Source organism: Erithacus rubecula (assembly GCF_903797595.1).
Source record: "Erithacus rubecula genome assembly, chromosome: 20".
Taxonomy (NCBI): Eukaryota; Metazoa; Chordata; class Aves; order Passeriformes; family Muscicapidae; genus Erithacus; species Erithacus rubecula.
In genome coordinates, this window is record NC_136672.1 from 8,411,980 (window position 1) to 8,434,871 (window position 22,892).

Below are 22,892 nucleotides of genomic sequence, written 5' to 3' on the forward strand. Positions count from 1 at the left end.
TGTAATTTTTCCTCCTTTTAAAGAGATTCTACACTTCTAATTCCTCTTGCCATTTTTTTCTTTATTGACAAGAAATTCACAGCATTAAGATCTGGGCCCCATAAAGATCTACATAATGAAACTATAAAGATGTTTTTCATCTGTTGTGTATTATTTTCTAGCAATTTTTAAAAATTTTTGCTTAGAGTAAGGTTTGCAAAGACTACAGGTCTGCATAATATTGTGATGCCTGGAAAAGCTGACCTGGAACAGAGACTAGACAGAACAAAAGGGATAAAACAGGTATTTATTGAAAGGATACACCTTGGGCACTGCAAGAGCCCAGCCAGAGCTACACCCAAATCAAATTCAAGATGGATCCCAGGCACAAGTCTTCACACTTTTGTAAGTTTTGGTTCATCTACATATTGTGGTATTAGCCCCCTGGCTTTCCCTTGCTGTTGTTTCTGCTTTTTGGGTATCAGTTGTCCTTGATTCTCTAGCTGGGAAGGAATTGTTTTGTCTAACTACCCTGTGAAAAGAACTTACTAACACCTAATAAGAAGTTTCAGAGTTACACACTAAGCAGCAGAGGTTTTGGAAAAATATAAAACCTAAAACCCAAGGCATTGTCCTCAAAAGCAACACCTATGTCAGGCTTATTTTGTTTATGAACAAAATTTGTTTATGTTTAACCCTCAGCAATTTGGAATTCCACCTTGCTCAATCATTTTTTGTTGTAATAATTTTTTTTCTTTCAACAGCACTCGACTTGTTTTCTTAATACTATCCCAACAAATTTCTAATAGAGAAATCTCTTCAGTTTTTTTCAGTATAGACTTACTTATTATGCCTTTTTAAAGAATTTTGTCCACAAACACTATTAATACTCTCCACTTTCTGTACCTAGAGGCTTCCTGTTCCTGATGAGTCTGGAAAGGATTTTTGCAAAGTCTGTAAAAATAACAAAATATCTTTTCTTGTTCTATTGCATTTATCTTAATACAGCTTCTTCTTTTTTATTTTTATTTTTTTTTTGTGTGTGTGTACAACTTCATGACTCCTGTCACAGTGCTGTTTTATCTTTCTAAGGTTTTAAAGAATTGAAAAGACTAAACAAAACCTCAGTCCTGCCTTGTCTACACACAGTTAAGTCTGCAAAGAACTCCTTTGAATTTCCTTTGCAAAATATTTCCTCATTTTTCTGTTCCACCCTCCTAATTTAAACACCATTGATTTTCCCGTATTCTTTTAATTACCAATTAAGCTAATACGTGAAAACAAATCAGCACAGCTTTGCAGAGCTGTAACTGTGTAAGCAGCAAACTGCAATCCGTGTTTAGTTTAGTTTAGCACTGATCTGTGTTTGCTTACACACAACAAAAGCTCCTTTGTGTTCCTAAGGTGGTGTGTGCACTTGGGTTTGGATCTCCCAATGACACCCGTGAGCTGCTGGAGCTCACACCACCGAGGTTTAATTGTCGCCAGTCATTGTTCTTACCGTCAAAATTAGGACCTCAGCTGCTTTTGTCGTGCTCAAGGAGTTTAATGATAAAGGGCACCATTTTTTCTTTCAAGATGGAAAACCCAGAATTACTGAGGAGCGTGGACTACTGTTGCTCAGAAACAAAAATAATAGACTTTCACCGTCCAACCTGTCCAAAACACTGCATGCTAGCAGCTAATACAGTAAGTGCAGCTATTACAGTAAGTTTCATTTCTAAATCCTATTTTTAATAAAGGTTTTGGTTCTCCTTTCATGCAGAAATGCCGTCGGGTTACTCTGTCAAACCTGTATCGTGGCAATTTAGAAAAACACTCGCTAATGGATGCACTGGCCGGGAAATGTCCCGGGCCAGCCTACAAGGTCAAGGGTAGAACTTTCCCCGCTCCACCCCCGCCCCAGGCCGGCCTTTTCCCCACCTATTTTACCGAGAAATCGCCAACAACCGCCTCCCGTTCAGGTGACGAAGGCGGAACCTCACGGAATAACACCCCCCCTCCCGCCGCCATTTTAGGCCGCCAGCCGCGCTCGGCGGCGGGAGGGCCCCGGGGCTGGGCCGTGCTGCCCGGGGGCCGCGGCCCTGGGGCGGCGGCGGCACCGGCCAGGCGGAACTGGGGGGGCCGGGCGGAATGGCGGGGCTGTACCGGGGGACACGTAACCGGAGAGCAGCGGGGAATGGCCCGTGACCGCGCTGCGGCCTGGCTTTGGGGCACGGTCCTTCCTTTACTCCCCGTTCCCAATGCAAACCCTCCTGTTCCCAGCCCCGTTACGGACCAATCGCCCCGCCCCGCTCCCGTAACACCGGCCATGACACACAGCACCGGACCCGCTGCGCGAGGCCCCGCCCCTTCCTGCGGCGCCTGCCCAATGAGCGCGCAGGCCGCGGTTTAAATGGCGGGGGCGGGCGCGGCTCGTTGGTGCCGCCATGGGCAGCGCTGAGGGCACAGGTAGGGCCGGGCCCCGGAGGGCTCCGAGCGCGGCTCGTTCGCTGGGGCCCGGCCCTGGGGGGCTGCGGAGCGGGGCCCACTCCCGGAGCAGCGGCCGGCCTGCTGCCGGGAGAGCCGAGCCGGGCAGCTTCCTTCCCCCTCATCATCCCCCCCGCAGCTCGCATCGCTGGCACCTTCTCATTCAGCTCTTTAAAGTTCTCGTTTTCTCGTGTTACGGCTTTTCAGGCTCCTTGCGTTAACCTCTCCCTTCCCCTCTTTTGTCTTGGTTCCTTTCCTGGCAACAGGCAATTCAAGTGTCCCAAAGCAGCCTGAAATGTACGAGATGCGCTTTAACCTTTCATGCATCTGAAACTTGAAATAAAGTGATGTCTGGAACTGATCTGGAGGTGCAGAGGGATCGAAATAACACTCTTGTATACAGAAAACTGCCAACTATGCAAATCAGTTTCTGTTGTAGTAATTCTATACCTTTTCCTTCCAAAGGTGACTTAAGCCTTCTCCAGAAAATTAAAGTTCTTATTAATTGTTAAAATATGTGTCCTTCAAAGCACTTTGGTCTCAGGACTCAAAGTTAGGGGAAAATCAGGCTGTGAAATGCACATCTCATTGTGCTCCACACAGCAGTTGGCAGGACCATCTCTATATTCTTCTAATACTTAAATAATTTATTAAAGTAGAATTTACTTTTCATGAGGCATATTTACATTAGCAGGGATGTCATTATCTAAGACTATTAGAGAACCTGGGTTTGTAAGAGAAGCTCATGTTTTCCAAAAAAAGTACCTGTTATTTCTGATCATTGAGAAATGGTGTTTCAAAGCTTGGCCTGTTAAAGCCTTGAAGGCTTGGAGTTTCTGGCCATGAGATCAGATTCAAATTCATTTTCCATTATATGGGGAAAAAAAAATTAATCTGCCCAGTGTGTGGTACTTCAGTGCCTTACACCTCCCAAGTCCACTTAGCTATGATTGCACGTGAACAATATTTAATATTTTGGATGGATGGGACAGGCTGCTGGGTTTGACCACCTCTGGTGGAGTCACAGACACTGTGGTTATCTTTCACTGTAAATAACCATGTCTTTCTTTCTGTGGCTTTCAGTTCTGACATTTATTGTTTTTCTTCTAAATAGATTGGGTTGATGTTGCCAATGATCTTTTAAGGAGCTGTCACATAAACCTGCACATAAAGCATCTCTCAGAGTGTAGTGCTGACGTGTTTGTTCATCTTTATGAGTCAATCTTAGGAGAAAAAGTGCCAGGTAGGAATGATAATTGCTAAATCTGTTTTTTATTTTTGTCTCTGTGTATTTTGTTGCTAAATAAAATTGCAACTTGTAGAACTTCATACAGATGTAGAGATTTTAAGTATTTGTGTCTTTCCAAAGACAAAAATAGAAGATTGTCATTCTTTAATATGAATGAAGTAATATCAGCCACTTTTATTTTAAGTTTGGACTATGAATGACAACTATAAGGATAGCCACAACAAAATTACTGTAAATTAGGCCTTGAAAGCCATCTGTGGGCATAATACTTTTGAAGGGTGTGGACTGGCTCATTTTATCTTACAACAGTGTAACACTGAAGGTCTGCTCTCATAAATGCTTCATACTTCAAGTCTGCTAATGTGATTTAACCCTGCTTTAACCCATCTCCCCTAGACTTCAGTGACAACAACTAAGAAAAGACTATACAATTATGTATTTGCTTTGTTTATAAACTGTTATGTGTAGGAAGTGTCAGACTGCTAATTGCAGAAGATTTTAAGAGCACTGAGGTAACTGGTACCTATTGAAGGACTCCTGTTAAATGTAAGTGCAGAACTAATTAAGTAGAATACATTGCAGTGCAATTAGTGTGTGTCAAAGAAAGAAGAAGCCCTAACACAAACTGCAATTCCAGTTTGATGGTCTGAACTAGGTGTGTGTACTGTGAGTGAAAGAGGAGAAATGCTTTAGTAGTCTCTGTTCTTGAATTTAATCCTGATAAAATCCCCACATCTTCCAAGGGGTGTTCTAAGTTTGTGCTCAATATTTATAAAAGATTTTGTAGAACCATGTAATATTTAGGCTTTTCAGCAAGGACACAAGGTACTGAAAAAAATATTAACTTAAAAGCAAAAGTTAGTTTCATTAAGGTACTTGCAACAAGCTATCCATTTAAGCAGTCTAAAATCTATTGTTTATTTTAAATAGATTACATTGCTACTCCCAGAAGCCAAGAGGATGATGCACATAATGTACAAGCAGTAATAGATTCCCTGGCATTGGATTATTTGCAGGTCAGCCTGTCTCACATCACGGGTAAGTACTTGGTTTAGTGAGACAAACAAGCTGAATTTCTGTGTGGTTTAATTTGAATGCTTTAAGAACCAGGTGTTACACAGCTTGCTTTGGAATATCTTCTTAGGGTAGTGGATGTCATCAGAACACTGACCCATTGCCTTGGACATCAGGTTATAATTTGAAACAGCAAGCAGAGAATAAATAAGAGAAAGAAATGTTTAATTCAAAATCTGGTCATTCTTCATTTGGCTGCCAAAATGTTACTGAAATCTGTTACTGGCTCAGGCTTGGACACTGGGCTTTAAGACATGACCCTGGGATTTCAAACTTGTTATTATATTTCTAAAAGTTGGTGAGTAAAGAGTTGAACTTTGTTGTGTTATCTGTACATAGATAATGGCTTTCCCTGAGTATTCCTGTGTATGGCCTCACATAGCATAACCTGCAAAGAATGAAAACTGCTTGATAAGAAATATCTCTGACTTGGTGTCTGTACACAGTGGCTGGTGTTTGCAATTCTGCTGCCACTCCACAGACTGCTTCATGCTGTAGTTTTATGTATAAGAAAAATATTAAATACCAACTGTCCCTGAAAATATCCTAGAATATTTATTTTTAGAGTGTGGAAACAGTTACTGTATCAATAAACTTGGACTTATTACAACTGAAAATATGCAAATTTAAAACACTTAAAATATACTTTAAGTTTAGCTACATAGCCATAAATAAGTGACCAGGTGTCTTCTAAGCTGACACCTTTACAAGAATTTCTAAGCAGTCTTCCACAGAAAATATCTGCTTTTGAGAATTTTTCTTCTATGAAGTAGTAATTATTAATATGTGTCACTGCCTTCTTTTTAGGTGAGAATATTGTGAAAGGAGACAGGGAATCTATCAAAAACCTCCTGGAAATATTTGATGGTTTGTTAGAGTATCTTAGAGAAGTCAGTGAAACATCTTCTCAGATTGGAGGTGAGATGTAAACCTAAAGTGTTTCCAATGTAGCAAATTTATTTGTTTTTTTATTTTGTTGACCTTGACAATGGAGAGAAGGACAAAACTGACCCTGGGGGAGGAAATTTCAGGAGCGAAGCTGAATATTTGCATTCCTTATTTTCATAAACAGTAATAAAGTAGATAATATTCCCCAAAATTTACATAATCTTTCTGCTTCATTCTTGTCACAGAAACCTACTCTAGACAAATCATTCTTTGTTAGTTGCTTTTCAGGATTAGGATTCAAGGAGGGAAATGTTTGCTTTCATTGGAACAATGAGCAAATGTCCCTTTTACTTACTAGGAGATAAGGGGGACAGCAGCCCTTCCTGGGAAGTGGATCTTGGGAGTAGGTCCATAGCAGGGGTTATTTTGAGGAAATTAGGAAGAGAAGCTGCTCAGCCCTGCAGAGGCACCTTACTGCAGGCAGTACTGGTCTTCCTACCTCAGAGCTGATAAGAGTTGTCATCACTGGCTGTTGCACACTGTGAGTGAGGGGAGGGTACTTGGTACCCGAGTTCCCTCCTGACCTCTTCCAGAGTGGACACAAGAAAGAGGACAGTAGGAATGTTCAGTGCCTGTACTGCTTTTCCCTTCCCTCAGACTGCCATCTTGTTACCCTGTGGGGGTTAGTGCCTCAAATTTTCTAGCTGTAAGTCCACAGTTCTTTTAAGGAAGAAGAAAGGTTTATTAATAAGTGGAACAAGGGGATATATGGTAGTGGTATAATTTTTCAAAATCTACCATAGAAGTTGTCCCCACCACCCCTACCCCCTCCCTGTAGAACATTACATGTCATCATTTTAGATAAAACACTACAATGTTGATATTACACATCAAGTGTTTTGATATTGGAAGTAGTACCTGTTAGTTTATAGGTAGAAGTAATTTTCCTGAAAATAATTATCTCTTGGTTATTAACAGCTGAGATAAATGTGCTGTCCAGTGATAAAACTCAAATTGCATCTCAAGAACAGCTGGAAAGCACTTCTAGTCAACTTACAGAACATACACTGCTCTCATCGGTTGAAAGGTAAGAACAATACTGAATATTTCACATAGTGATTGACTGTATTTGTGTATCTGTAGAGAAATTAGTAGGGTTTTTATAGTATAGACACCTACTGATTACATATGCCACAATGAACATGAGGTGACTCCTCTGATTGGGCTAAAATTACATCTGGGGCTTCTTTTGCCCTTGAAGAATTGCTGTTTAAGTTCCTTCTTATGTGGAATGAAACAACTTGAAAACTCTGATCAGTTTTAAAGACTGTATTTTAAGGACTGATTTGTTGAGCTGAGTTCAGTTTGTGGCTGTGCCTCCTGCTCTGGTTTGCTCTGTGGCAGCAGGGCCGTGTCCTGCACGGCTCCTCAGCAGCTCCATCTCGTGGGCTGAATGGGCAGAGGCTGGAAGAGGAAATATTTGATGGCTTTATGTTCCCCTTAGGTCCCAGTCAGAATATTTTATTCTGACTTGTGATACAGATGGCTCGGAATCTACCAGTGAATTAATTAAACTTGGAGATACTGCTTATTCATTTACCAAGAGAGGGGAAGGTGAGTTTGGGTGAGAAAAAATTTTAAGACTCTTCTGTAGTAAGACTTCTAGGCTTTTTGCTTCCTTTTACAAAGTTACTTCTTTCAGCTAAATACTATTTTAAATCCTTATTTAAAAAACTCCAGACAACCCACAATAAGCAAATACATCTCGCTGAAGTTAAAATTTCTGGACGTAAATATTCCAGGCATTGTTTTTCATGACTCCTACACTACCTTATTTGGATAAAGGTTTGTTGTTTGAGTTCTAATTCAGTTCTACAAAAGCATTTTATCTTGTTCAGTAGAATAGGGGAATTATGAAGACTTTGTTTCATTTGTTGCAGTGTAAGATGTATTATGTAAGACTGTATAAAGATGAGTAAGTTGATTCTTAAAGAAGATTTGTTAGGAGCATGTGCCCTTTCAAAATTTTATGGATGGTTCTGAAACAAATAATGTGCAGATGACTTAAATGGAGCTGTTTCTTATTTCCTATTTTTCTATAAGAATATTCCAATTCTCCTAATTCTTATTGGAAGATTCATCTCCTCAAGTAGAGGCATAAAGAAATATTATGAATTATGAACATTTCATTGACTGGAGTTACAAATAAGAATTGAACAGACCTATTTTGAGCTTAGTATGGATTGCTGACCATAGCAATTAGTAGAATTAAAATTGTTCATCTCAATAGTTCATAGCAAGATGCTTTATAGATCTTAATTTAATCTTTTTAAACCTCCACTTCTAGAACTTCAGAAGCCTGGACAGTGTCTAGCAGAAAAGGACACAGAGGTAGAAGAATCTGAAAGCTCAGAGGCTCTTGCAGCATTGCCCCAACAGTTCTCAGAAAGTGGAAGGGGCATTGTAAAGGAAAGGGGAGATGGTGAGTATTGATTCTTCTGACAGCTCATCCACCTGATTTTGATTTAGGGGTATAGGGTACTAAGGTAGTGTGGAGGAGAGATTTAGTCATGTATGGACTTTGTGTCATGTTTTAAAATAAACTCTTTACAGAAATGTGATATTTAGTCTCTCAGAGTAGGCAAACTTTCATTATCTTGGGTATTTCTGCTTAGCTAGAATTTGGCTTCAGCTAGGCTGTTTTTAATTTGTGTTGTGGTTTGTATTATTTTCTTTTGTGATTCAAAACATTAAAAAGTCCTTGTGGAAGATCTTCACATCCAAAATCATGTTCTCAAGGCTGAAAAATGTTACAGCACTGTCCTATGCAATCCAACAAAGGTGGCAGCTCACATTATCTATTGAGACACTTCCCTTTATTATGTACACACAATGCACAAAAAACATTCTGCTTTCCCAGATAAGACTTCAAGTTCTTTGTATTTGTCTTTTCAGGAGGGATGGAGTCTGTTGGTGCTGCTGAAGCCCACAAAGGGATTCAGAGTGCCAGTGCTACACAACTGGGGGAGCCCATCCAGCAGGCCATCCCTCTGCTGCCCCCATTCCAGCCCTCGGATCCAGGATGGAGAGATTACCACAGCTCACACAGACAGGCTGCAGCTCTGGCTTCCAGTCAGGCAGTGAGCATTCCTGCTGTAAGGAAAAACCTGCTCTTTGATTATTTCATTTTCTTTTAGTAACCAATACTGCTTTCATTTGAAAGCCTCCTGGTTTACTTGCAGAATGGGAGTAGCTGGTCACTGAAGAACACTTTTGAATGTGTCAGAGTTTATCTTGATTCCAGGAATTTTGGACTGTGGATTCGTTCTTCACTAAGTGTCCAAAGAGAAATTTAGTTTGAGGGATGTGTTTATTTATACACATTTCCACAGTGAATGCAACTACACAGTTTACAGTATAGTAAACAAAATAATTATAGTGATTTTTATCTATCTCTAAAATCAGCATTGATTTCCATTTGCAGATAGGCCTAATGTATGACCTTCCTGTCAGCACTAACCTGTGACTTTGTAGAACACATCTTGCTTTTGTTTCAGATTGAAAAATCACTTACCCAAAAATCTGATGATGTTTCTGATGGTCTTCTTCTATCAAGAAAGATTCCTGGTGAGAGAAAATTTTGCATCCTCTAGGATAACTCTCAAGTGTTATAATGTTGCATTTATTTTTACTGGCACCACAAGAAACATTGTTTGGAATCTACTAGTGCATTTTTTTGAATTCAGCCACGAGTTCATATTTCTATCTCTGCTTTACAGAGGAACAAAAATAGGTTACTTTTAATCTGTTCCCTCTACTGGAAAAAAGTAATCCATGTCCCCAATTCAACTCCTTTCTTAGTTAATCCTGTTAAGACGGGCCTATACCACAGAAATCTCTTCCAGCAGATAAGTCCCATGGCTGAGCTTATTCTGAGCAGAGAAACATGGACCAAACAAGCCAGTTTCAATTCTAAGAAAAAGCCATTAACTGCTATTATAGAAAAGATTTAGAAGCTATTTTTTTCAGTACTCATTTTCTCTGTTGCCTTGGAAACACTGCTTACCTTTTTTAGTTTCCATAGCATTCCCATGACATGGAACATTGAAGACTGGAGAAATTACCAAAATGAATGTCACAACTGGGTAACCACAGTTGCTTTGTCATTTTATTCTCTGAATAATTTGGATCCTGGCCCTGGCTCACATCTTTTTTTCCTTGTTGCCCACATTAGTAGGCCAAGTGCCATTAACTCACACTTACCTGTCATCTGCTTCTGCAGTGGGAAAAATGCTGGGAGATGATGCTGAGGACAATGGGACAAAGGTATATGTTGCATCTTTTTTTTTTTTTTTTTAAATTTCAATCAGGTTTTTTTTTAATATATTTGCTTTATTTGTCTGTTATCTTGTGGCACTTCTGGGCTTATTTCAAACCTGCATTAAATTTTCCCCAATATACAATCAGTGATGCAGTGTTGTTAGACTGTGATTATGTGCAGTCTGTGAGTCATGTCAGTTCTTAGTTCTTCCTGGAGTTGTTTGCTCCAAAATGTACAGAGCCAGCACCCACAGAGTTCTATTTATCACAACCAAGCAGTTACTGGTTATCTTGCTTTTTCATCAAAAATGTACAAAGCACAGGAGTACAGTCATGTCCTTTCTCTGAAGTGTATCAGTAGTCTAAATTAGTATGAATTTTGGGGGTTTTGGCCAATAAAACTTAGATTTACTCCTTTTTAAAGATCCATTAACTGCTTATTATATTCTCCCTTTTTATTTTCTTGTGTTGTCCTTTGCTTTTCAAAAAACTGAATAATGCAAAACCCACAAACTGATCAGCAGTTACCAATCTGTACCCATAGAAACATGTCTGTAAAGGAAGTTTCTTTCTCTGGAAACACAATTTTGCCTTCTGCAACCACAAGAGGTACTCACAGACTTTGCTTGTTCCAATAGTTTAAACAGTTTTTACATCTATATTGTCTCTGAAACTCATTTTCCATTGGTGCATTTCCCAGTATGTCCATGTCAAGCCCAAGTTACTCCAGTTTGAACAGAGAAGTTACCAGGCAGAACTGAACCAGTGCAGCTAAATGGCACAAGGACAGGAGTGTTCTCTTTTGGCTCTCTGTGAGCTGCAGCTCAGTCTGTGCTAAGGGAATTTCAGCTTATTTCCACTGCCTGGCATCAGTCCCAGGCTGATGAGGTGGAATGTGGAGATAGCCATTACCTTAGCCTAGACCCTCTTCTGGTTCAGTGCTTTAGCTGTGAAATGATCTTCCATATTTTTGCTAGTCCATTTCTTTACACCTTAGTTCTCTAAAGCACACTATCTGCAGAACAGGAACCTAGAAATACAACTATTTTAATATATCCATACTCACAGGGTTTGAGATGATTCTGTTACAGCATCTCTATTCACATGGTCTATAAAACCTTCATTTACTCATTTTCTTAGTTGCCTCTGGTATGTGAGTCTGCTGTATCTACCTCCTCTTCTAAGGAAATGCTCTCCCTACGTGCTGAACAAGTGACACAAATCCCAAGACCTGAATCTCAGCACTGGCCTACAACAAGGCAAGTTCAGATTTTTGGTACTGAACCACACTGGCACTTTGATTTCCATGCTCAGCCAGCCCCCACCTCCCTTTTAAAATAGGATCTCTTTCTTAGGCTGTGTGACAGTGAAAGAATAATTCTAACAGATTTCCTGTTTTTCCTGACATATACTCATTTTGTTAAATATGGTTACAGGTGTTTACACATTCTGCTTTACTTAATCCAATGAAATTGGATTTACTTAATTCAATGAAAACGTGCTTAGGCAAAAAGTGAACTGGAATTGTGTGAGATAATGCTCATTGTCAAGTTTTTAGAACAGAAATGAAATCTGTCTGTTTTCTGCTTTAGCAAATACGAACATTCCTCCGAAGATTCACTTTCCCACAGAACAACAAAGGAGAAGGTGCCTCAGCAAGAATTTCACAAAGCATCAGAAAATCTGTCTCGCAGACTAAATGAACTAGATTTAGTAAGTGCAGTCTCTTCTTTGTAGAGCTGAGCAATGCAGCTTCAGTAATCACAGCAGAGAGAATATCAGTGAAATGTGGATGAAAAGAAAATCTGCAACTAACACCTGCCTTTAGTTCATTTAAACTTTAGAACTGTCTATTGAACCTGACCCCCACCAAAAAAAAAATCTATTCCTTAGATGTTGAAGAGAGCTTTGGGTGAGCAGACAAGAGAAGAGGAGCTGACAGATGAGGACAGCCTGTCCCAGCACAGTGACAGTGTCATGGACTATGGCCGAAGCACAGCTGGGAGAGGTAACAATCTTTGTGCCACTACTGGGGTGGAAACAAATACAAAAGAAACCTTTTCATGTAAACCCTCAGTTAGATAGTTACTAAGTTTTGTATTGCTGGTTCAGGTCTATTTTGTCTTTGATCTAAACCTGAGTTATAGTAATAGAATAGCAACCAAGTTTCTGTTTAACACTTAAAAAATGAGGTAAAACTTTGCAAAAAAAAATATACAAGGCAAACACAGCTGTAGTAAAAAACCTACAGAAAATGGGGGGAGGGATAGAAAACAAGTTCACAGGACTGTGGCTCTGAAATGAGGGCCTAGTCACAATACACTTCACTGGGATTTTTTTGTCTCAAATTAGATACTCAGTGAATGATCTTTCCCTACAGATACATCAAGTCCAGGCTACCCAGGCAGGCCACGATCCCTCTCTCCAGCCTCACCCTCATCTCAGAAACTGCAGAGCAGTGGAACAGGCCAGATAAAGACAATCCACAGCCACGTGCAGCAAGAGAGGGATGAAAGAACAAGAAAAGCAAAGGTAGTTTTTAGATTGGAGCTTGTGGTAATTCTCACCAACAGTTATACTAAAACCACAAAACCAGAATACTTTCATGTAATGGGGGCAGCTGGTCTCCTTTAGTAATCATATGCTGTTTTATCTCTACCTGCTGAGGAAGAGACTTAAACCCCAAATTTTGCAAAAAAGATTTTGAAGAGGAAGAAGCTGCTTTGACCCACGCAGCAAACAAGTTAACAAGGTGGTTGTATAGACTGATTATTTCCTCTGACAAGTCCTTTCATTTTTGTTTTCTAGCTGGTCACTAATGCTTATGAAAATGAGCTAAGAATTTTTGAAGCAAGGGAGAAGCGTAGAATTTCCAAGCTCAGGGAAGCTGCCAAGGAAGTGGTACGTGATGCACTGTTGGGAATGATGGTTGTGTTTTGTTTGGTTGATTTGTTTTCTTTTTAAATTTGTCTAGATGGTCTGTGCAGACACTTTTGGGTAGAAAACCTCCTTGACTTCCAGTGTCATAGTTACAACACTGTACAACTGAAGTAGTAGCTTAGTAATGTTAAGTGCTGCAGAAGAGCTGAGGTTATGCAATAATGAGATTTAACCTTTGTTTGAACCCTGACCTGCATTTTGTAAATTCTGGCCTTCTGGAAAATCTAATGCAATATGTCCAAGTTCTCATTCTAAAATCTGAAAGACATTTAAGTTGTAATGGCCAAACTGTGTTCTATCTGTGTTTCCCTTCTCATACCTGTTCTTCATCTATTTTACATCTGCTACTAAGGAACAAGAGTACAAAGAAAAGTTCTTTCAAGAACATCCAAAAGTGCCTCGGCCAGTGAAAGTTTATTCTAGAAAAACCACACCTCAGTATTCCAAATACAGCCAGTGGATTCCAAAACGAGGGATCATGAAGCCAAAGCAAGCAGCTCCAAGTAAGAACTGCAAAACTATACTTGGTGGAAAACTGGCATCTTTTGAAAGCATGTATTGAACTCCAAGAATAAAGGCACCAGTCCAACATATACCAGTCAGCTGTAGAATTTTCCCTTCTTCTGACCTCTATATGTCTGGATTTTTGTTAGGGAAGATAATGCTTTACGTAAATGTAAACCATCCATGCTCAATCAAATTGTGACCCATTTGCTACTTCCTCAAAATCCCTTGGATTATTTTCAGGGCTTTTTTCCATTGCTGCTACCCTCATGCTTATTTCACTACAGTCTGAGCTCTCCTTTTGTTATTTTTCTGAGCATGTATCAGATTTAAACTTGGGCCTGTGGCTTGAGCTGAGCCACATACAGATCTGTCAGGACCCTGTCACTGTGCTGTTAATTCTGCCATTGGTTTTGCTGAACAAGTGATGCTCCAAGAAAGCCAAGCTGCAAATCCTAGGCTCAGTTTTGGTAACCAGCACTGTGCATGTCTATAGATAAGATCACCAGATAATCCCCTATATACCTGCATGTTGCTCAGCTGTACTGCCTTATTTTTTTTTTTCTTTCCAGTTTTGAAGGCCATATACTTGGTAAATACCCTTTTGTTTCATCTCCCCATCATCTTTTCCTGACAGAAAGATCAAAGATGTAATGGGAATGAGCTGGTTGCAAACCAGTTTATTTTGCATCTGTTTACTTGACCTGGATCTGTCACTGACACTGCTGTGTTGGCTTTATTTTAAGATGCTGCAACCAGAGATAGAGAGAACAAGCAATGACTGATTAGTGATGGTCATAACCACATGAAGAAAGAAGGGGATACCTGTCTTAGTTGGATGTGCTGGTGATAGGGAAACGAGCTATAAAATCAATTTTTCAGAGAAAGCAACAAAAGACTAGGATTGCTTTCTCTGCTGCTGTACTGGCAGGATGATATATCCTGCTGGGCTTAGCTTGACATGGTAACAGCAGCATGGTCATTTTATACAGAGTTCAATGTAAAGTATTTCTTGACTTAGGCTGACAGTGCCTGGATGAATTTACAACTAAATGTATTCTCCAAGAATTTCTTGCTTATTGCTCTTTCTTTATCTTACAGTGACAATAAGAGACAATGATCTCCTCTTGCAGCTCCTGGAGGAGTTTCCCCACCTGCACATTTCCTCCCGTACTCTGAACAAAATGTGGCAGCAGCAGCTTGCACAAACTCTGCACCTCAAGGCACCTTCTGCCAGACCCAAACCAAAACTGCAGAATGAAGTGAGTGTTCTCACTCTTACCTGCTGGCTGTCAGCAGAGATACCCTGACAGGGCACCTGCACACAGCACAACGTGGAAGGATGTTCTGGGAACTTGGTTAAATAGGGAGGTACAGATTTAAATACATAGGTTCAACTTTTCATCAGCTGCTTGAATATTATGCTCCTTCTTGTCTACTGTTTTCTTGAGTACTGCTTAGGGTTGCTGTTGCTTTTTAAAAAAAGCATTTTGTAGTTTCCACTGCTAGTTCTGAACAGTATTTTAGTTTAAAAGTGAGTTATGAGATGCAAAAGTTGATTAACTTATACAAGGCAACTCTCAACCCAAACACCAAAACATAGCAGAGGGGCAAGATTTCAACCTGATACATAGGACAGCTTGTCCTGCAACATGATGCTTTTTTTTTTAAACCTCCAGGTTGAACAAGCCTTGAAGAAACAGGAGCTGCTTGCTGCAATTATTAAGAGAGATCAAGATCACAGCAAGAGACTGGTATGTTCTTTGAAGACTATTTGTTACCTAATGCAGAGATTTCACTTGGAGCTATCTAGAATGCATATTCCCAGATCATGAAAGTAGCTTTTTGTCTTATGACAAGTTTATACTTTTTGAGTAGCTGTGGTCTCAAAATGTCACATAATCTGTTGTGCAGCTACTGGGGTCACGGGAATGGAATATTAATATATATTAACAAACTGCATTGTTGCTCTAAAAGATAAATTCTAAAAAAGTGCAAGGAGGAGAAACCTGAGGTTGTGTTGCAACTCTCATGACAGTGCTGACTCCTCAATTCCATAGTGACACAACTTTGCTACATCAGTGGTGCCTAATGTGTCCAACCTAACTGCAAAGCTGGGGTGTGGAGAAGGTGCTCAGTGAAGGACCCCAGTGAGCAATGATGAACAAAGCCTTGCCTGCAGGGTGTGTGCTGGTCTGACAGCTGCTGCTCTCCCTCCAGCAAGAAGTCAGGCAGCGCATCTACCGGCAGAGATGGGCCCAGAACAGGGTGACAGAGAAGAAGCAGCAGGTGGCCCGGGCCAGGAGATACCACGAGGATTACAGGGTGCAGCTCCGGGCCAAGCTGCTGCGCGCCAGGACACGCGAGGAGAAGGTGAGGACAGGGGCCTCCCTCTGCAAGGGTGCAGTTCCTTCCTGCCAGGACTCCAGTGCTGAGCTCTGGTAGTTTAATGCTGCAAGTGCAGTGACCACAGCACAGAGCCAGGGTGAAGTGGTTGATTGGTCAAGGCCACAGATGAAACTGTTCCTTCTTTGGAAATGTAGATCCAGTACAGGGCAAACCACTGTGAAACAAGAAAGGATGATTTATGGGGCTAAGAGGAGAGAAAGGGCGAAGTATCAGTGTGGAAAAACAGGGTTGGTAACAGGAGAAATTGGGGAAATGAGTTTTCAGAAACAGTAGGATTAAGAAGTTGTTCCTACAGTCACCATCCAAAGAAAACAATCTAAATCTTCAGTTAAGGGAACTGATCAAACAGGCGGCTTTGTTGTTCAGTCGTGTTTGTTAAACAGAGTGGACTTTGTGACAAAAATTATCTAATTAGGGCTGGATATCAGAGTGAGGGAAAGCAAGGAGGGTTATTACATTCTGCAAGAGTAGATAGACAGTTGTCACTTATCAAAATAAAAAACTAGAAGTTTACTGCATAATCCACTGGTAGTGATTTGAGAACTGTTTGCCTCAAGCTGTGAGCTACAGCTGCTCAGTGTTCTTGTGAAGGAATGGAAAGCCTGAGTCCAGGCTGGATTTCCTGCTGCTGGAAACCTGGATGAAGGTCCTGAAGTCAGACTGCAGAGTACAGAGTGGGTTGTAAATCACAGTGCATGTTCAAAGGCCCTGGCTTGCACAGTTGGGTCATCTGACTAAACTGACATGAAAAATTATTTTATCTACCAAAATTTCAGCTAAATGAATAATACAAATCCAGCTGTATGTGCACCACCATTTCTAGGTACATAGCTGTGCTTTTTCTTGGGCTATCCTCATGTAAACAGCATTCCATCAGGAGATAAAGCAGCTGAGAAATGTAAATGTATACTTGCAAGTTCCTGGGAAAGTTTCAGGTTTGCTTTTGTTAATTGCTGGCAGATATTTAAAAACTTATTTGAAGAAGGTTTAGAAATTCAGAAGCAAAGACTGAGGGAACTGAGAGCTTATGCTCAAGAGAAGCGAGATGAGCAACGGCGAGAGCACCAGACTGAGCTGGAGTCTCTGGAGAACTACTACAAAGATCAGGTAAAGCTTCATCTGGATCAAGTAGATCATATTTTTCCACTTAGAAGTCTTTCTTTAATTAGTTCAACTCACACACATGTTATGTTTAGTTTTCCATGCTAGCAGAAGTTATAGCTCAAGAATTCCAAGAAATCCAAACCAGAGAGAAAGCACAAGCACAAGTAAGTATTCTTAATTTTTTCCAATTGCATTTTCTTTTTACATGCTGTGGCTAATGTCAGTATTTTCTTTAGATGCTACAGAAAACAAAAAGAGAACTGAGATCAAAGATGGAAAAGGAAATACAGCAACTGCAAGCAGCAATCATGCACAGTGATGATGACACCTTTTTTCAAGAACTAGAAGCAGACAGACTGAGATCCAGACTTCAGATGGCTTCTTTCCAGTACAGCCAAAGCCACTTCTTCTAAGACTTGGGTAAATGTCACTGCAATCCTCCCTGGCTAAGATGATCAGAGTCTTTGAGAGCTGCTATAATGGGAAGATGGTGTGAGGCTGTTTTTCTCTCTAAAATATCTGTTCTGTCATTTTGACCTGTCAGGGGTGTAGCTGCTGGGATCTGAGATCTCCACAGCACTTTTAAGATCACCAATAAAGTTTCTGAACTACTTTTTACCTTCCTAGCAAGGCTGGGGTAATGTTGGACTCTACCCAGAGGATGTTGGGATGAAGTCAGAGTGCTTTAGTGAAGTTTTCCTGGTGGAACAGTTGGATGCTGAGGCTCCTCTGCATCTGTGCTGGGGCTGTTGCTGCTAAGCCAATCTCACACCATTTGCCAGAAATCATGGATTGGAAAGGTCACAAAGCACAAGAAGATCTTTAAAAGAACATCACAGGTTCAGGTTTCCTATGAAAGGCCAAGTTAGAGGATGCCTGCAATAAACCTGAAGGTTTATAAATAACTGGGAATTTAAATACATGAAGCAAGAGAAGACTACTACTTGTGTTTGCAGTGTTGTGTTGCAGGCTTGATAAAGTATAAAGGCATGTAAAATACTCTTTCTATGCTACAAATGCACTGGGCAAATTAATTTGAAATAGAAAACAATGCAGATTCTTCTAAAGCTGTACATGGTAAGTTTCTGCAAGAGATGAACCCTGGGAAGGAGCTGTGGGCAGCATTCCTAATCTTCCACAATGCCACACTCACAGGTTACTCCATCTTCACACTGACAGAATCAGAATTAAAGAATGATTAAATATTTCACCAGTAGCTTTTACCTTACTTCAGGTTCTAAGGTCTGCTTCCAGGCAGAGCAGGAGCTGACAGCAGGCACTGCACCTACTTAGCAAATTCCAGTGCTATAAACAGTGCAGTGCCCAGCAGGAAATCCAGGTTTCACCTGCCAAACACTGTGGAGGTGCCAACACAGAGGGATGAGGACTTAAACTGAGAACAATTACATAAAACCAAGCTGATACTAATGAAATCCATTACTACTACAGTCTCCTCTGCCTGATAAAAGTGCAACTCTTAATTAGTTTATTTTGACAGTAGAAGAGTTCTTGCTTAATTGCTGTGTGAGAAGTGATATAGGAATACTGGATTTAATTGCACTGTACATACAATATTTAAAGGTTGCCATTAGGGGACTCTGATGGACCTGTCAACACACAGAGAATGCACACTCATGCACTGAAAAAAATGATGATAAACAGGAAAAAACAACCCATGATATCTGAAGGAGCTTCTTTTACAAATTAAACAAACTAGCCAGCTATTACAACATAAGATAACCTCACTGCAAAAATACAGACCCAAAAACCACACCAAAACCTCTCTTATAAGACCAGGAGCACAAAACCCTGACCTATCCAAACCATTTCAGGGAGTTGCTGTAAGCCTGGCTAAGTTGAAGGCTTTAAGGGAAAATATTTATCAGCTAAACTGATGAAATTTAGCAAGTCTTCACCAAATTTGCCTTTATTTCCCTCAAGGAAGTTGGTGTAGCTTTGCTGAATTTTGAGAGGAGACATCTGTTCACCTGTGCTGTGATCAAGTCCTTGCCAAGACACACCAGCACCTGAGAGCCAGAAATGAGACCTGCTGTGTTTGACTAGAACATTCAGCACACTCCTCACTGTAGGTAACAGCATGTAGGAAGTCACCAAGTTTCAAGTATTTTCTCCTAAAACAAAGTCAAGTTACTTAAAAATGAAATTGTTACATTTTAAAGATTTAAATAAGAAAAACTTAAAACTTTTAAAACCATTGATGCTGTGACAGTGCAAACAGCATACAATTTATTGCTCAACTTCTGCATGGGTACATACATTAAGTACTTAAAAACCATTTTATACAGATTTTTTTGTTGTTGTTAAAGCTCATGTAACAGCTGGGTGAAAATACAATGATACCAATGCTAAAACACTCTGTAATAAATACAATGGAAATGATAAACTAAGAACTGTCAGTTTGTGGAGGAGTAATTACACTTGTATAAACTAATTACAACTACAGACAAAGCTCTGAGGATGTGTAGAGCCAGGAACATACTACATAGTGTAAAGTACAACAAATGGCACCTGTCAACTGTGTGGTGCTGTTTAAAAAGATGCTACATGGAGCTGGAGGATGGTGCTGTGACAGGAGCAAAGCTTGAACTTCCAGCAATGCAGCTTTTTAAACACACCAGGAGTTCAGTACAGATGTAGTGTTGTAGAACAGGAATTTCAAAACAGCTTGTGTGCTCTGGACTTTAGTACAACACAAAAATTTGGTACAAATAAATCAGTTTAGGGAAACTGAACCTATGTGCAAAAAAAAAAAAAAAAAAAAAAAAAAATTAGAATACATACTGTACAAAGCACCATTACAAAACTCTTTACACCGAGAAATTAAATCCTCTGAAACTCAACTGTGAACTGTATATTTGAAATCTACAAAAGTCACTGTTCATAATTAAACATTCATAATGAAAAGCAACAGCATAAAACCATGATGTGACAATCTCTCTAAAACAACTAAAGACTGGATAAAGTAAAACCCAGTAAGAGGGACACATTGAAATAAATATTCACATTAATCATGGGGTCAAAGTCCAAGGTTAAAATGCAATATTAGGCTTAGCACCTTTTTGAGGGGAAAGTAGCTGACATGTTCTTGAAACAAAATTTTGGAAAGGAATCAACCCTTTACAACATTCAGATAAACATCTGACTGGGTGATGAGGTGCTTCAGTTAAAGCTCTCAGTCTTTATGAAGGTAGAAAGGCACTCAAAATACTTGGTATATTCATCCTCATCTGCCAGCTATGGAAAGTTCATTGCAGATTTGTCTAGTTTTGCCTATAATATATTAGATTTACAATATCTGTGGCAGTTAAAAAAATCTCAATGCCATACCAAAATATTTAGTAGAAAAGCAGATGTACTGCTAAGGCTGCTGTGAAAATGAATGTAATTATCAGCTGATCTGGGTCTCTGTTCTGCAGAGCTCATCTCCTCCCTCCCCAAAGATGCTTTTATGACAGCAAGGTGACCATAACTATGCATTCAATAAATCCAGCAGCCAGATTTTATGTTTACCATGTTCCATGAACAGGGAGGCTGTGGCCACAGCCTAGGCAAGCACAAGGGGATTAAAAAACTAAATTAAAACTCACTTCTGTCAGTTCTGTGACACTGGGTCTCTTCTGTGAACAGTCCCAAGAACCTGTGTGTAAGGTTCTGCCCCAGTCCCTCACACAGACCTGGCAGGGGCTGAGCAGGGGCTTTGGGCAGGGCTGGAGCTGTGGCCCCAGCCAGGGGCAGCACTTTGAGTGACAAACTCTGGGGAAGAACCTGCTGTGCTCCCAAACCTGCACAGGAGCAGCTTCCCTGGTGACAGCCACCTGAAAACCCTGAACTGGGGAGCCCAGCATGGATGCAAAAGTACCAGCCCTCCAACAGGAGTGCAGGAGTCCACTGGAATGAAAAGAAAAGGCTCTGATGTTCCAAACCTGGCTGTCTCTTGGCTTTCTGTTTACATCCTTAAGTAGCCTTATCCTGCAGCCAGCCCAGAAAGGGAAGCAAGTCCCTTGGAAGAAATCTGCCAGCAACAGCTGTACAAAAAAAAAAATAATCAAACAATGTGGATTTGGCTCACCAGATTCTATCCATAATTCTATAAAAGTAGTCCCTTGCTCACTACTCTAACACACAACATCCAGTAGTAGTTTACTCACTGTGGCAGTTAGACTTGGCAGAGCAAAATTTACTTCAAGCTCCACAGGGCAGACAGAAAATGAGCTGCTTCACTGTGACTTACACTGCAAACAGAACAGCTGGTTACATCCCATCCCTTTAGCATTTTCAATACCTTTGACTTTCTTCTTATTGGCAACAAAAAAAATAGTGCAGATTTCATGATTAATTGTAACCTAAGTTACAAAAACACAACACTGATTGGAAAGAACCTGCTACTTATTCCAAATATTTTCATGGCTGAGAGGAGAATGGCACCATCTCTGAAGCAGCCTGATTTACCCACACACCACGAGCAGATCAGACAAATCTCAACTGAGAATTTCCAAACTAACATCAAAGTTCAGTTCCCTCTACTGGTAGTGCATTTTATTCCCCTTTGAAGAGATCAACCAACCCATGCTATAAATCATATATATACTTACTTCCATCCCTACAATCAATAAATTATGTGCTCTTACAACCTCATTTCCAAAGCACATTACACATATTTCAGTCAATACACCATTTTTCCTTAGTTGCAACTTAAACCCACGTGTCATGAGCAGCTGGACAAAGATTACAATGTGTTTTACCTGATAAATCTTTAGGATCAACAAATACAGAATATGATTTGGCTGCATTCAAACAAACTTTGGTTGACTGGACAGGATGGATTCTGGAACAAACTGCTGACAGGCTTCTGCTGGCAAAGCCCATCAATGCTTCAACAGCTGCAAAATGCAGTGTTTCAATTTAAGGTCAAAAGCAACAAAACATACTCTTGACAGACTTGTTAGAAAAATGCTGTTTAAAAAAAAAAAATCAAAACATCTACTGTTCATTAAGAAAAGGTTATTCCACGTGTAAACACAAGGACTGTACCAAATAGTCTGTGTCACCCACTAGAAATTCTGCTGGAGGAATCTGACAAGTGATATAAATAAGACCCCAAAACATCTTATTCGGAATTCCTGCTTGAAAAGTATAAAAAAAAGCCCCTGTGGCAACATTTACCTGGAATTTACATTGCAGAATATAATGGTTTACTATAAGAAAATGCAGTTAACATGTAAGTGGCTTTCATTAAAAAGATTAATGATTCTTTCAGCCAATTTTATGCAAAGTTAGAATAATCCAAAATATTTTTTTCCAAAAATAGCAGGTATAGATGCTGTTCAGTATCATACATTTAAAACAGCTGAAACGTGACTTGTACCGACTGCTGAAGTTGTGTCTTGGTATCTGAGAATAGAAATCAGGTAGGCAAATATAATAGATTACCTCTTACAAAAATAGTAGTAGTCTTTAAGTATAGAATACTGCTTAACTGTTGAAATGTAGGAAAAGTCAGCATTCTGTATGTTCAAGATATTAGTTTTTAATAGCAGCTGAATGATCCTATGGCAGAAACCACAGAACCTATTTTCTTGAAATAAAAAAAATTTAAAAAATTAAAAAAAAAAAAAATCCAAAAGTCGTCCTTTCCCTCCCAGTGTCCTAGTGTAGAGAAGGGAAAGTTTCCTGTATTTCAAGCATTTCTTGAGTCTTGGCTGAGGGAAGGAAGGGCTTTCTGGCTGACAGGAGTATAAATAGAGTCTGGGAGAGGCTGGGAGGGTCATTCCACAGCAAAGCCACAGGTCTCCTCGATGGCCGTGAGCAGCTTCTCGTAGAGCTTCTCGTAGCTCTCGTAGGCAGGAATGTCGATCCTGTTGAAGCTGGGGGAGAAGCACAGAGAGTTCAGCTCTCCAACATCACTCCAGCTCTGTCCCACCTCACTGGGCTGCCC

General features: G+C 40.2%; 2 protein-coding genes across 3 annotated transcripts in view; one reads left to right on the forward strand and one right to left on the reverse strand.

The window, feature by feature from the left end:
* The first annotated feature begins 1,337 nt into the window (after positions 1 to 1,337).
* Positions 1,338 to 17,562, forward strand: CEP95 (centrosomal protein 95). Of its 2 annotated transcripts, XM_079323783.1 has the most exons (23): positions 1,338 to 1,668; positions 1,745 to 1,943; positions 3,563 to 3,691; positions 4,628 to 4,735; positions 5,579 to 5,689; positions 6,638 to 6,746; positions 7,164 to 7,273; positions 8,007 to 8,141; positions 8,615 to 8,814; positions 9,217 to 9,286; positions 9,942 to 9,985; positions 11,120 to 11,238; positions 11,572 to 11,692; positions 11,873 to 11,987; positions 12,360 to 12,511; positions 12,788 to 12,880; positions 13,272 to 13,422; positions 14,525 to 14,685; positions 15,103 to 15,177; positions 15,644 to 15,796; positions 16,793 to 16,939; positions 17,029 to 17,100; positions 17,173 to 17,562. In XM_079323783.1, the coding sequence occupies exons 1-23, from the start codon at positions 1,528 to 1,530 to the stop codon at positions 17,347 to 17,349; spliced, it is 2,892 nt and encodes a 963-aa protein (XP_079179909.1). In that variant the 5' UTR covers positions 1,338 to 1,527; the 3' UTR covers positions 17,350 to 17,562. The 2 variants fall into 2 exon arrangements, with proteins under 2 accessions (XP_079179909.1, XP_079179910.1); XM_079323784.1 differs by lacking the exons at positions 1,338 to 1,668; positions 1,745 to 1,943 and adding an exon at positions 2,104 to 2,430.
* A 2,034-nt stretch (positions 17,563 to 19,596) lies between these two features.
* The window catches only part of SMURF2 (SMAD specific E3 ubiquitin protein ligase 2), a 57,641-nt gene continuing 54,345 nt past the window's right edge, over positions 19,597 to 22,892 (reverse strand). The window contains exons 19-20 of the mRNA XM_079323785.1: positions 20,746 to 22,821; positions 19,597 to 20,670 (exon numbers count right to left, since the gene is read on the reverse strand). Coding sequence (XP_079179911.1) covers positions 22,722 to 22,821 — 100 coding nt within the window. The 3' untranslated portion in view covers positions 19,597 to 20,670; positions 20,746 to 22,721. The remainder of the gene's footprint in view (positions 20,671 to 20,745; positions 22,822 to 22,892) is intronic.